Raw genomic sequence first — 15,726 nt, 5'->3', positions numbered from 1 at the left:
CCTATTTTTTAGATGTGCTTTTTATGATGAGGCAGTAGAGATCCCATCGACCCCCCATCTGGTAAGGCTTACTGACCTTCTGCACAAGCCAAAACTCAATTTTCTCCTTTTAGGCAAAAATCACAAGACAACCTGGATGTTTGCCAGATTTCGCTCACAGATTCGTAGATGCAGACACCCTCCCCGAAAACTGCCGTAGCTGGCCTCCTGGGTGTCCCAGGGTCAATCTGCATGTTAGTCTAATCTTAGGTCTTTTCGTGTACATGTGACTATTTCAATTTTAATCTATAAGTTGTTATTGTATACTGTTTTAAATGTCTATTTCACTTTTGTGAAAGTAGTCTCAATTATGCTTCTTGAACTGGTCTTTGACCGTAATAATAAATTATTATATTATTATTATTATTATTATTATTATTATTACCCACATGGAACCAGGAACGGGGTAGGCTTTAATAGTGTTGTGTGAAAATAGCTAGAGGGATATTTATATTGCAGGAAAGGTATAGAATGTGTTGAGTTGACCCCTAAGATACAGAGAAGACCCCAAAGCTCTGCTAATTAGCATATCCATATCATGACAGCAGCAGATCATTGCCATGGATCCACCATGTTACAAAAACACTCAGAGACTATTATAGTAGTTTTGCCTAAGTTTTGTCTGGTCTGCTTCCTAAGACTAATTGCATAGATGTCACAATTGCAAAATATAGCTCACTGGTTCTATGAGATTCAAACAAGCCAAAAAGACAGTTGATTAGAATATTTATAAAATGATTTAAAAAAATTTCAGAAGATCCTTCTCACTGTTACCCTATGTTACGACCAGCATTCAAGTCTCATTCTTTTACATCAGTCTCTCAGTTACAGTGATCCAAAGCCAGTGTTCAAAGAAGCCTCAGTTGAAAGCTTAAGTGTTTTCAAAGAGATTGCATAAAGGGCAATGAATAATGTAAATAAAACAAAACAAACCTTAATGATTTCTCTATATATAATACGTTGAACTCAGTGCTTTTCTTCTAGAAAAAAATGGTTCTGGTACTGCGTACCCTTGAATACCCCCAGGAAAAAAGCATTAGCTGAACTATTAAGCTTTCACTTGAATTTTTTCTAGTTCATAAGACTCTGGACTTCTAAAAGTTGATGCTGTTGAAACATTTACCAAAATGATTTCCATGAAAACAAAGGTGTAGGAGAAATGGTAGAGGTACTGATTCCAGTACTGGAGTTTGTTGCAAATAAAGCGCTCTCACATTGCCATATGGCAAGCTACCTATGGCATAAATGTACTGTGTTTTTTGCTCTATAAGACTCACTTTTTCCCTCCTAAAAAGTAAGGGGAAATGTGTGTGCGTCTTATGGAGCGAATGCAGGCTGCGCAGCTATCCCAGAAGGCAGAACAGCAAGAGGGATAGCTGCTTTCACTGCACAGCGATCCCTCTTGCTGCTCTGGCTTCTGAGATTCAGAATATTTTTTTTCTTGTTTTCGTCCTCCAAAAACTAGGTGCATCTTGTGGTCTGGTGCGTCTTATAGAGTGAAAAATACGGTAGATTTCCTCTCATGGGGTTGTTATGTGAGCTGCAGATTACCAACCCTTCTTTTCTTTCATTTACGGACAGGTAAAGCCCCTTTCTGAGTGCAATGAGAAGTGCCTTTCAGGTTATAGTAGAACCAAGAAGGAAGGGCAGCCATCTTGCTGCTATGATTGCCTCCCATGTCCAGAAGAGAAGATCTCAAACCAGACGGGTAGGAGATTTATTTTATGCTATGTAGCTATGTTACTATTTCTTAGGTGCACACCAAAACTTAATTTCCATAATGTGTACAGTGTATGGAGGTGGATTATATACTGTCTGATATTACCATTGAGAAGTATGTCATTTACTTTTTAAGCCAAAGTTTGCTGGGTGGGCCAGATAACACTTACTTGTATAGAAAACAACATTTTCTTTTTCAGACATGGATGACTGTTTTGAATGCCCTGGAGACCAGTATTCAAACATTTACCAGAATGGATGCCTTCCAAAACAAATAACCTTCTTGTCTTATGAAGAACCTCTGGGGAGCAGTTTGACTACTCTTGATCTCACCTTTTCTTTCATCACAGCTTTGGTGCTTCAAATCTTCATTAAGTACAGGGATACTCCCATAGTCAAGGCCAACAACAGGAACCTCACCTATGCTCTCCTCATCTCCCTCTTTCTTGCTTTCTCTTCTGCTTTGTTGTTCATCGGCCAGCCTGTACAGCTAACGTGCCTCCTTCAACAAACTGCTTTTGCCATGATTTTCTCAGTGGCAGTTTCTTGCATATTGGCCAAAACCACCATTGTGGTTGTAGCATTCACGGCCAGCAAGCCAGGGTCTAGGATGAGGAAATGGGTAGGCAATAGACTATCTAGCTGCATTGTTTTTTGCTGCTCCCTTATTCAGGCTGGTATTTGTGTGATTTGGCTGATAACTTCTCCCCCATTCCCAGATTTTGACATGCACTCAATGACTGAAGAAATTGTACTAAAATGTAACGAAGCTTCAACTATAATGTTTTGCTGTGCCCTGGGATTCATGGGTTTCCTGGCCATTGTCAGCTTCACTGTGGCTTTTCTGGCTAGGAAGTTACCCGACAGTTTTAATGAAGCCAAGTTCATCACCTTCAGCATGTTGGTCTTCTGCAGTGTTTGGTTGTCCTTTATTCCAACCTACCTGAGTACCAAGGGGAAATATATGGTGGCAGTGGAGGTCTTCTCCATCTTGTCCTCTAGTTTTGGATTACTGGGCTGTATCTTTTTCCCTAAATGCTTTGTTATTTTGCTGAGGCCAGAGTTGAACAGCAAAGAGAAACTGATAAGAAGAAAGAATTGAAGAATCAACATGTCACTGTCATGCTGAGGTGTTACGTACTGTTTTTATTCCCAGTAAAGAATCATATATAACTGTGATGTGGAACATCAGTTTGGGGACCAAAACAATCCTCCAGGATTCTTTACCTGCCTTGTGGCTCTCTGCCCAGACTATTCCTGTGTCCTGCCACACACCACTCAGTGACCTGCTTAACCCTCCTTGACTTTTTTTGTTAGGTTGCAGTGTGTCCTTGAGGTCTAATAATGCTTCTCAGATTTCTAGATAGAGGAAAGAAAGGGTTGCATGAGCATGTGTATAAACCACAGTTCTGTAGAAAAGTAAAATTTAGATTTGCAGCTCTTCCCACTCTTTTGAAAATTTATTTATTTATTTTTATCATTCAAACAGTTTGTATAATCATTTTGTGAGATTCTCTGAATCTCGTGACTCCCCCATCCCATCTCCTACATGGGTCCTTAAAACAGAATCTAAAACTACATATCAGTACATTCTCCACAATTTTCATTTTTCCAAATTATCCATAATCTTCGTTACTTTACATGTGTTTCTTAGAGTCCAGTTAGGGTTTTAATTTTCTTACAGTGGTCTCCTAGGCAAGCTATAAATAGTTCTTCCCACTTTTGCCCTTGGCCCTGTCCACAACTGCCATTTGGCTCCCAGGAGGTTGTCTGAAGGTTATGTGGCCTATCCCTGCTTTACAACTTTAAAACAACAACAACTGTATTTGATGAATTTGGCTGTAAGATTGGCTGCAGTGGTTTTCCTGTTTGAGGGGGGGGGGAGGTTGATTGCTATTTGAGGAGGTTTTCCTATTTTGTTCAAATGAAAATATATTTTAATAAAAGGTAAAGGTACACCTGGCCATTAGGTCCAGTCGTGAACAACTCTGGGGTTGCGCACTCATCTCACTTTAATGGCCAAGAGAGCCAGTGTTTGTCCACAGACAGCTTCCAGGTCATGTAGCCATGACTAACCTGCTTCTGGTGAACCAGAGCAGCGCACGGAAACGCTGTTTACCTTCCTGCCGGAGCGGTACCTATTTATCTACTTGCACTTTGACATGCATTTCAACTGCTAGGTGGGCAGAAGCTGGGACTGAACAACGGAAGCTCACCCCGTCACAGGGATTTGAACCACCGACCTTCTGATCAGCAAACCCTAGGCTCTGTGATTTAGACCACAGGTCCACCCGCGTCCCTATTTTCCCTCATACTGACTACCAAAGATCCTTTAAAGAACCTGCAGAGTTAATTGGCAAAACAGCTGGCTAAAAGTAAGCCTGTGTAAATTAAGCTGGTTTATATTCATACAAGATCTAAAACCCATTTATTAGCATTGCTACTGCTCTGGCTATCCCAGGAGGAGGGAAAACAAGCCTTTGAAATAAAGTTGGAGTAGATTACCCTTGTTGGTTCCTTCCAACTCTATGATTCTATGATTCTAAGTTTTACACAGAGATCCCAGATCACCAAATCAAGCTGAGCAGGCTAACCATGCAGTCTAATTACCCTTCATCCAGTCCCACAAATAACAACAAATAGAGAAAACCAAGAATGCCCTCATATAACAGATGCATTTAATTTCATAGAATAGAGCGGGAAGGGGAATCTTTTACAATTCAGGGCCAGATGAAAAACCATCTGATCTTCCATAGGCAATTTTTGATATGAGGCAGTTTTGAGAAATTGGCCCCGTTTTGGAATGTTTGCAAAACTTTATCCAACCATTTTTAATAACTTCTGACACATTTTATTTAAGGCCTGTTATCTGGAACCTGACACACACATGTTCATGCATGTGCAATACTCTGTAGTTCATTGTTATTTTCTTGCTCTTTCACTAAGAATTACCAAGACAAGTTTAGCTCAGGTGTGATAAACATCTTCTGTTTTTCGTCTGCAATATTGTCAAGAACGAAGAACTAATAGTAGGTGGTGATCTCTCGTGTAATTGTCCAATTAACCATAATAATAACTTCAATACATTTTCCCCATCCCTAGGGAGTTCCAGTACCTACATGCAAAACTATGAAGAGAAAAAATTGCTACTAAAACCTGTTGCTAATATATTCTATTCAGAGCCTGTAGGTTAACAGAACTCTGTCAGTCTAAATAGTGATTCTTTAAGTTTAATATTTCTGACTTTACATCTGCTGAATGAGCAGTCATCCCACTGCAGCTTTGCTAATCGTGGTCCCTCTAACAACAGTATGGAAACAATGATTTTTTTTGAAAAATGAAGACTTTCTGCAAGATGGTACTATTTGTTATCTTGGTATTAGCGTTGCTGCCACAGGCTATGTGCAAGGCTTCTATTGCTCTGTGCTCCATCTTAAACCCTCTTCCTATTCTTCACCAATATTATCAATCAGGAGATCTCATAATTGCTGGCATTACATCTCAGGTTTTTATATTATCAAACAGCATCAGCTTTAAAATCCATCCATCTCAGAAACTTTCTGATGACCGTATGTATGTAACTGGGTTTTAAAACAATTTGAAACTGTAATCAATATTTTCCCCATCTTTGCATCATTCATTTTATTGCTTACTGCTACTATACTTTTTCTTCCTATTGTTCTGAATTTGTTGTTTTTAGGTGTGTGTGTGTGGGGGGGGAATATGTTCTTGGTTACTTCCTGTGAGGAGTTGTATCCATCGTTAAAGGGTTTATTGGTTTTATAGCTTTCCCCACTCTATTGAATAGGAACAATTGCAACATAGTCTCCTATTTGCATTACTTTTTCCAGGCTGGTTTTGACATATTACAAAGTGATACTTAAAACCTATGGCTTGGTTGTGTCGCTTAGTCATTCATTCCCTTTGTTCTCCAACACAAAACTCTAAATACCAGGATATTTGTAACAATTGCTTGGGAATGCACACTCAGTTGGCAGTTCCTTCTGCAACATTATTGGATAATCATTTAAAACCATGGTTAAATCAAACTATGGTTTAAATGTGAATGTACAGTGTGATAGTACATGCTACTGAAATGGTGGGTTCTAGAACAATTCCCATAGGCATCTGGCTGTTTACTGTGTAAACCATGGGTAGGCAAACTAAGGCCCGGGGCTGGATCTGGCCCAATCGCCTTCTCAATCCAGCCCGTGGACAGTCCGGGAATCAACATGTTTTTACATGAGTAGAATGTGTCCTTTTATTTAAAATCCATCTCTGGGTTATTTGTGGGGCATAGGAGTTCATTCATCCCCCCCCAAAAAAATATATAGTCTAGCCCCCCCCCAGGTCTGAGGGACAGTGGACTGGCCCCCTACTGAAAAAGTTTGCTGACCCCTCATGTAAACTGAAATTTTGTCTGGATGGGACTGTGGCTTTAGTCCTATTTTATTCCTGCTGCTGCCACAATGCTGGGAGCTAAGTAATAGCCTGGCTTTGCTTTACTTCTGAACTTGGGTTGCTCCCAATTGAGCTATGAATGGTAGGGATTGCTCTTTGTTTCTCTTAAACTACCAGGCAGGTTCAGAAAGAAGCCACACCTGTCCAGATCACGATTTCACTCTCAGCAGCATAGCAATAGCTGGAGCAGGAAAGAAGCAAATAGCCCACCAGCAGCTGTGCATCTATAGTTTAGTTTAAGTATTATATGTATCTTGCCTGTACCTGGCAAGATATCCTGTATCTGAGAGGGCAAATGTCATTCACTGGCTGGGGGAGGTACCAGCTGGGGAATCCCCAAGGGAACCTCCAGGCGAAGAAGGCTCAGAGCTAGGAGACTGGTGGTGGGGCGACAATGAGTGGTCAGAGGGAGAAGAGGGAGCAGACTGGGAGGAGGAGGTGTAGGAAACAGAAGAGGTAACAGGGTTTAGTGAGCACGAAGACACCATGGTAGAGAGCAGTCCAGAATCAGGGGTAGAAGTGGAAGCTGGAGAGGAGAGGAACCAAGAGACAGAGATCAGGTGGGCTGCTGAAGAAGCCAGAGGGTCTCCCCCTCCTGTGGCCAGTTCCTCTCCCTCCTGGTCTCCCAGAACTGGAAAAGGTATGAGGAGGGAACAGCAATAAGAGATGAGAAATAGGAGCTTGAGATTGCTTGGGAAGGAAGGAAGGAAGGAAGGAAGGAAGGAAGGAAGGAAGGAAGGAAGGAAGGGGAGGAGGAGTCTTGGAGAGCGTTGGGAAGGCAGGGACCACCAGTCCTTACAACTGCCTCATTTGGACAAGGCCTACTGGGAAGAGTTACTGTGAGCACTAGGCCTGAGCTGTTTTGTTTCTTTGAATAAAGACTTAACTTCACTGACAACTTGTGAGTTATTGCTGAGCTGCTCCCGACTCCCACCTTGGCAGTGGGGAAGTCAGCATTTGCATTTCTGTGGGATGCCCTCACCAGGAAGATGTACCTAGTGTCATCCCTGTCAGTCTTTTCATTTACATAGACCTTTGCAATCATTAATGCTGCCTCCTATTCTTGTGCTCATATTTTAGTGGGGTTAGTAGGCCTTGCCCTTATTAATATGTTGCTGGATGAGCATTTTATGTCTTTTGTACAGTTAATTTTCTATGGCTTTAAATTGCTTTTATGTGTTGCATTTTACCTTGTCAAGTCACTTTGAGACTTTTTATTGTATAAAGAGAATGATAAATGTAAATACTTCTAAGAATGATAAATGGTTAGCATTACTAAGTAGATTATTACCATTTTCTGCTATTGTGGAGAAGTTAATATTTCTTTATACTTTGTGGACTGCAAGCATAAATACAAGCCATTTTAGTGTTATACCTTATCTTTTATATATCTATATACATAATAAACATCCTAATCTGAATATCATGAATATTTTGCACCATGTAACCCTTCTTGCAGTGTTCTACCTCAGACCTACCAGCACATCCTGGCCTTGGCATTTGCTGTAAAACAGATAAATGAAAATGGGCAGATCTTACCCAATGTCACCTTGGGCTTCCATGTCTATAATACCCAGTTCAGTGAAACATGGACCTATCTGGCATCAATGGAACTTCTCTCCAGGAGAGGCAGATTCATCCCCAACTACAAGTGTGATGCTGAGAACACTCCAGTCGCAGTTATTGGGGGACCAAACTCAAATGTCTGTCTCCACATGGCAACCATCCTCTGTATGTACAAGATGCCTCAAGTAAGGGCAAACTCTAGGGAAAGAATCCTTAAGATTCATGTGACATTTTGAAGGGACATTGCAGGGCGCATATGGTGGTATGCATATTTTCCATGGGTAGGCAGACCAAGGCCCGGGGGCCGGATCCAGCCCTTCTAAATCTGGCCCATGGACGGTCCGGGAATCAGCATGTTTTTACATGAGTGGAATGTGCCCTTTTATTTAAAATGCATCTCTGGGTTATTTGTGGGGCATAGGAATTTGTTCTATTTTCCCCCTCCAAAATATAATCCAGCCCGCCACAAGGTCTGCGGGACAGTGGAATGGCCCCCTGATGAAATGTTTGCTGACCCCTGATTTTTGTCACTCCCAACCTTTAGTTGCAGGTAGGTTTACTCACCCCTATGAAAGAGGAACTCCTGTATTGCCTTCTCCTGAGGAGAGGAGCATTTTCTCACCATCATACAGCCTGTTGTGGGAAATAGGCTTAAAGTAGGAGGTTGCCTACAATAGGCTGCCCCTCACCCAAGTCCTCCTTCTGCTTTTTAATAGCATCTCACCCTCTCACCATTGAGTAGTGTGGGATTAGCCATTTGCCAATTCAGGGCTGAACAGGAATTTTAGTTGGCTTTTGAGTGCTCCCCTTTTCACCTACTTCACACTGTTTTGACTTATGGCTTGCAGTCCATTTGGTTTAGCTGGTTTTTAGTGTGCACAGATAAGGGGTTCAGATAATGGCCTTCACTGAGCATGTTAGGTGTAGGATACCCCAATAACTATCCTCAATTGCCATCTGGTTTGAGGAGCTGCTTGGATTGGCGATATCTTCGGTTCTTAATCTTAAATGATTATTTGAGAACTATCTCTTTCCTCCTACCCTTCCCCTTTTCCCCTTAGTTCATATATGGCTCTGCTCCAGTAATGAATGAGAAAACTCAAGCTTTTTTCTTCCACCGGATGTTCCCAAATGGGACACATCATTTCATGGGTATTCTCCACTTACTGCTGCACTTCAGGTGGATGTGGATTGGAGTGGTTTCTCAGGATGAGGAGAATACAGAGAAATTTGTTGAAAAAGTGCTTCCCATTTTTTCCGAAAGAGGGATATGCTTTGACTTCATAGAAAGATTCCCCAAACTTAAATTTTCAAATGAATTTGAGGATGCAGTGAGGGAGGGCTTTGAATCATTCATTGTTGCGATGCGAAGCACTGCCAATGTTGTGGTGATACATGGAGAAATTCAGGACATGATAACATTGAGAATTATACCTCAGGCTGCAGAATTTGAAGAAATACCGATACAAGCTGCAGCGAAAGTTTGGGTGATGACAGCCCAGATGGAGTTCACATCGCTTCGCTTACAAAGAAATTGGAGCCTACAGTTCATCCATGGCGCTCTATCCTTCACTACTCATTCAAAGGAGGTGTTGGGGTTCCATACCTTTCTTCAGAGGAAGAGTCCTTCAGAAAAGGAAGATGGCTTCATTGAGGACTTCTGGGAAGAGGCATTTAACTGTTCATTCCACAAGTTTGTGGTGGATGAGATGGAAAGGAAAATCTGCACAGGGGCAGAGAATCTGGACACTCTTCCTACATCTGTTTTTCAAATGAGCATGACTGGCCACAGTTACAGCATTTACAATGCAGTCTATGCTATAGCTCATGCACTGCATGCTATGCAGTCATTCCAGTTTAAACAAATGACATTGGCCAGTAGGGAGAGGCAGACGTTTCTGAATCAACAACAGCATAAGGTAATATCTGGAATGGTATTATAAATGAGAATGCATTATAACTGTTTAGAAAATGCTCTCTCCTAGAGCTTTTTACCCCCCAAGATTTAAGTCAGGAACAGCCAATGTTGTGCCTTCATGATGTTTTGTCCATGTGATGTTCAGTCCTAGTGAGCATGGTCAATGGATAGATATGATGGAGTTGTACTTCACACCAGCTTTAATTATAATAGTATTTTATATGTGTTATTGTTGCTGCTTCAAATACTACTGCTAATATATTTAACCTGCATTCAGCTTTTAAATGGAACCGCAGCCCTCCAGTGTGAAAGATGCCATGTTGAATCCATTTGTGTATATTTATGAATTGCTTTGTTCCTCCCCTCAATCTAGCTACAACACTTTCTAAGAAGTGTCTCATTTAACAACAGTGCAGGTGAAAAGGTTACATTTGATCAAAATGGTGAAATTGTAGCCGGCTTTGATATTATGAACTGGATTGTATTCCCAAACCAGTCCTTTCAGAGAGTCAAAGTTGGAAAGATGGATGCCCATTCTCTGGGTCCTCCAGAAAATGTGTTCTCTATCCAAGAAGATATCATCATGTGGCCCACGAGGTTTAATCAGGTAGGATCCAAGAATATTTTGGGTGTGTCCAATCATTTTCTCAGTGTTTAAAAGCTGGCACATTGTTGGACTACGGAAGTGACTCAGTCTGAAGGAGTGTTCTACAATGTTATCACATGTGATCACAATGTTAACTGTGATCAGTGACTGCGTAAAAAATGACCTCTGTAAATGATATCATGATTCCACTATGGCATTGGCCAGTTTCTTAACTTCATATTCCTTAATTGTTGATTGAACTGTCAGCTACTAACTAATAAAACTTAATTTTTCTGAATTGTAGTATATTGTCCTCTTTCATTTATGGACAGGCACTTCCCCATTCACTGTGTAATGACAATTGCCGACCTGGTTATAGGAGAGCCAAGAAGGAAGGGGAACCATTTTGCTGCTATGATTGCCTTCCATGTTCAGAAGCAAAGATCTCCAACCAGAAGGGTAATAAATGTCATGTACAATGCTTTCTGCCACCCTATGGCTGAAATGAAGACACGACACACATATTTATATTGAAACACAGTCATTAAAATCAGTTTAACTTGTAACATATTTGATGATAGTTATTTTTTCTGTTAAGGTGAGAGTTGAGAAACAGTTTCTCTAGCTAAGGGAGATGTTCAGAAAACACAATGCAGTGGTACCTCGGTTTTTAAATGCAATCCGTTCTGGAAGACCGTTTGAGTTCTGAAACATTCGAAAATGAAAACTCAATATGGAAGCCTCAATATATAAAACTCAATACAGAAGCTGCATGGCATGTTCAACTTCCAATGCATGTTCAAAAACTGAAGCATTTACTTCTGGGTTTATGGCATTTGAAAACTGAAATGTTAGGTTGTTTAGGTTGGGACTAATATCATCCCTGGCAATGATACCTTCCAAACAGGATGACATTAAAAGGGTCCAATTGTCTTTTTTAGATACTGACTTGCAGCTCCCATTCAGAAAATGTAACTGTACTGGGAAGCATTCAATAATAGTCCTACTCAGAGTACACCAGTTGAAGACATGACTACTTCAGGCTCATTACTTTTAATAGGTCTTCTCTGAGTAGGACTTAGCTGAACACAATGTGTTATATCTACCAGGGGTTTTATATGTACAGAGAACCATGTTTTACTTTTACAGATATGGATGACTGTTTTCAATGTCCAGAAGCTCAGTTTCCAAATCGCAACAAGGATGCATGCATTCCAAAACGTATAAGCTTCCTGTCTTATGAGGAACCTTTGGGGATCACTTTAGCTATATTTGCAGTATTCTTTTCTTTCATCACAGCTCTAGTGTTTGGGATCTTCCTTAAGCACCGGGACACACCCATTGTCAAAGCCAACAACCGGGACCTCACCTACACTCTTCTTGTCTCCCTCCTGCTCTGCTTCCTTTGCACTTTGCTATTTATTGGTCGACCTGAGAAAATGATGTGTCTTCTTCAACAAACTGCTTTTGGCATCATTTTCTCAATGGCTGTTTCTTGTGTTTTGGCCAAAACCACCATTGTGGTTCTCGCTTTTATGGCAACAAAGCCAGGGTCGATCATGAGGAAATGGGTCGGGAAAAGACTGTCAGCCTTCATTGTTCTTTCCTGCTCGTTTATTCAAAGTACTATTTGTACTGTTTGGCTAGCAACCTCTCCCCCTTTCCCAGATTTTGATGTGTACTCAATGACGGAAGAAATTGTACTACAATGCAATGAAAGGTCCAGTGTCCTGTTCTACTGTGTCTTGGGGTTTATGTGTTTCCTGGCTGTTATTAGTTTCACTGTAGCTTTCCTATCTAGGAAGTTACCAGACAGTTTTAATGAAGCCAAATTCATCACCTTCAGCATGTTGGTTTTTTGCAGTGTGTGGTTGTCTTTTGTTCCTACCTACCTGAGTACTAAGGGCAAATATATGGTAGCTGTGGAGATCTTTTCCATTTTAGCCTCCAGTGCTGGTTTACTGGGATGCATCTTTTCCCCTAAATGCTATGTCATTTTGCTAAGGCCTGACTTGAACAATAGAGATCAGCTTGCAAGAAGAAATTTTAAATAAAGAGCTCACTAATGATCAAGTTTATAATTCTGGTCCAGGTTAATTTAGCTGCAAGTCTTATTGTTTGCAAGAGGACTTGCTGGTCTGTTTTCAAATTTTCTGCTATTAATTATCTTTTGGGACTGATGTATTTATTTGGAACAGCATGATTTTTTTATTTGATTTTTTTAGGATGCTGTCACAAAATGACTGTCATAGGGGCATGCCCATTCCCAGATTGGTAGCTTTTTCAATTGCTCAGTCACAAAACAACCCAAGCTGATTCCTCTGTATTCAGATAAACATGATTTCTTCAAAATCTTTAGTAATTGATTTGAAATCTATACAAAAAACATTGTAATGCAGCAATTACTCTCTTCTTCATTCTACATTCATTATACGGTAGCAATTTCTCTCATTTTTGAGTAGTAACTCTGTCGCGCAGTGGTGAATTAATCAACACAGAGTCTTCTTCATAAACAGAATAAAAGGTTACTGAAGAAAATAAACTTGTTCAGAAACAACATGGTTAAAGAGCATACACAGAGTGCTCATAACAGCTTTCTTAGTCTTCACAGAGGCACAGATCTTAGTTACTGATTAACTGTAGTCCTGGAGCTGCTCTTGTCTGCAACAACACAACATACTGGCTGAGACACAAACACTCTACACCGAGGCCCACAGAGATGGCTGGTTACATTTATAGGGAACCCAAGATGAGTCACGAGTCACAGTGACACAACATTTTACTGCTAGCAGCTAGGCTTGAAAGATTTGTGTAGGCCTTGTGGGCCGCACTGCCTAGGGCTTGCCTGCTTCTGTTCTCAAGAACCTTTGTCTCATGACAAACTCAGCACTACTACATCCTGGCCTTTGTATTTGCTCTAAAAGAGATAAATGTGCCGAACTGTCCAGTATGATGGCTCAACCTTGAAGGGGTGCCATATAAAGAGTGAGGTGAAACAGGGCTGTGTTCTCATTCCAACTCTGTTTGGCATATTCTTCTCCCGATTGCGCTCACAGGCTAGTGTGTACATCAACTCAAGGAGTGCTTGGGTTCTAGTCAACCTGGCATGACTCCAGACCAAGGCAAAAGTGTGGTGGGTCCTTATCTGAGAGATGTTTTTTGAAGATAATGCAGCCTTGACCTCACACTCTGAGGAAGCTCTATGGACACACATCAACCATTTCATGGAAGCCTGCATGGAGTTCAGCGTTACCAGCAGCCTGGTGAAGACCAACATCCTGGGTCACCAGCACTCCATGCCTCAGCATTAGTGATCACACACTTGAGGTGGTAGACAATTTTGTATACCTGGGTTCCACTATAATCTTAACCAGTCCATCAATATTGAGCTGCACAATTTATTGGGGAAGTATTCCACTGCTGAAAAACTAAGCACTGCTTTAGTTTGTACCTTTTGCAAAACATTATGCCACTTTGACAAATAAAGACCATCCCAACTGCCCATTCCTTTGTGTTCCATTTTCTCCATTATCTGGGACTTGCTATGGGTCATTGCAAGCCTTTTGTGTCTGTTGTTGACCTGCTGCAGATAAACATTGGAACTTTCTGAACATGTGTAATAAACATGTTTTCTTCTGCAATGTTCCACACAACCCCTAACTCTGAGCATGCAATTTTCTCCCCTGCAATTATTTCAAATTCACCATTGTTCGTTCAACTTCTTCATCATGTCCCAAAGGATTCCTGGTAGCCAAAAGCACAACTATAAACCATGAATGAAGGACTAATTCAGAGCTGAGACTTGGTAAAATTGGGATTCCATTATTCTGGTCACTAAAGCTAAATCCTGATTTCAGATCATGAAATGATACACTAAATGTGTGGTCATGCAAGTTGAGATGTGTTATACTCCAGGACAATTGAAGGACAATGTGTGAACAGTTGATAATTTCAAGAAGGAATGTTGGTGTGCAAAATGTTGGCTTTAATGATGCTGCAATTACTGCTGCTGCTTCAGACAGTGAGCAGCATTCCTACAGCCAAATGTGTGATCGGTAAACCTGCTCCTATTCTTCACAGGTATTATCAGTCAGGGGAGTTCACCATTGGTGTTATTATGTCTCAGATCTTCATCATTTACGACCTTATAACATTCAGAAGACATCCCTCTCAGGAGTTGATTGATGACTTTATGTAAGGAGCTGAGTATGTTAACCATACCATACTTCTGTCCGAGTATTTTTGGGTAGGGTTTAGTTACAAATATATATATAAATGGTGTGTGTGTGTTTTAAAAAATCTAAATGGTATATTGAAAATAGTATAAGGGAATTATATATTTTTTTAAAAAATCAGCACATTATATATAAATAACTTATGATGTCTATATAGGTTATTTTTAAAAAAGAAAAAATGCTTTCTAGCAAAAATCATCATCATCAACAACAACAACAACATATGCCACCGATCTGTCTGAGTTGCCCAGTCACTCTGGGTGGCTCACAACACAAAATAATAAAAACATGGCACAACATCACACACTAAAAACTTTATTGAACAGGGCTGCCTTCAGAAGTCTGTTAGAAATCATGTAGCTGTTTTATCTTCTTGACATTTGCTGGGAGGGTGTTCCACAGGGCAGGCGTGACTACTAAAAAGGCCCTCTGCCTGCATATTGAGGTGGCCTGCTTAATGTAAATAAGGAAGTTCCAAAGTATAACTCCTGCCGGACCGACTCCTCACAAATGTGACACTTGTAAATGTGCATGTTCAGTAATAGTTGATATATGTATTGTGGAACTAAAGAAACAGGCAGTTCACCATTTACTCCAAAACCATAAAATAACACTCCTACCCAGAATCTACACACAAGTAGGCAATAGATTATCCACAGCCAAGCACTTTATCTCTGAAGGTGGTTTTGCTAGATTGCCTTTGCTTCACAAATAAAATGTCATATTGCAAGTTTTCTGTGGGATGGAGGACTACTCCCATAAGGAGTAAACAAAATTACATTTAGGTTGTAATGGCTGACTATGGATATTCAATTGCCTTCCCAAACAACAGGATATCTATGCATCCATGTCTGCAGAATGAATTGACCATGAACTTTGTGCAACATCTAAAAACAAGAATTTCCTGTTTTTCTTTCTTTGAAAAATCAGCTTTATGTGCACCAAAACAGTCTTATATGTCACATGGAGGGAACCTATCTATGCTATTAACACAATTGAGTCAGTGAGTATGAGTTGTTTTGAACATTGAGCATGTGTGCCCATGTGCTACTGACTTCTAAACAAGCTATGTCATTGAGCTAATATTTCTAGAAGTCAAATGTCCAGCTCTGTGGGTCAAGGTTCCATCACAAAAACTGGAGGTACAATTTGCCTTAATGTAACATACTTAGGAAACACATCTTGAACCAAAAAATAATAAG

General features: G+C 40.6%; 2 protein-coding genes across 2 annotated transcripts; both read left to right on the top strand.

Moving 5' to 3' along the window:
- Positions 1–1,960: 1,960 nt before the first annotated feature.
- Positions 1,961–2,860, top strand: LOC310748532 (vomeronasal type-2 receptor 26-like; the record flags this gene model as incomplete). The annotated part of the gene is made up of 1 exon (XM_083584363.1): positions 1,961–2,860. The coding sequence occupies one exon, from the start codon at positions 1,961–1,963 to the stop codon at positions 2,858–2,860; it is 900 nt and encodes a 299-aa protein (XP_083440489.1).
- Positions 2,861–7,826: 4,966 nt separating this feature from the next.
- Positions 7,827–12,343, top strand: LOC310748531 (vomeronasal type-2 receptor 26-like; the record flags this gene model as incomplete). The annotated part of the gene is made up of 5 exons (XM_083584362.1): positions 7,827–7,970; positions 8,847–9,704; positions 10,077–10,310; positions 10,622–10,748; positions 11,439–12,343. The coding sequence occupies 5 exons, from the start codon at positions 7,827–7,829 to the stop codon at positions 12,341–12,343; spliced, it is 2,268 nt and encodes a 755-aa protein (XP_083440488.1).
- Between the last annotated feature and the right edge of the window lie 3,383 nt (positions 12,344–15,726).

The sequence above is a fragment of the Podarcis filfolensis genome (assembly GCF_964270895.1).
Source record: "Podarcis filfolensis genome assembly, chromosome: 13".
In the NCBI taxonomy this organism is placed as follows: Eukaryota; Metazoa; Chordata; class Lepidosauria; order Squamata; family Lacertidae; genus Podarcis; species Podarcis filfolensis.
This window is presented reverse-complemented; position numbering and strand designations above follow the sequence as displayed.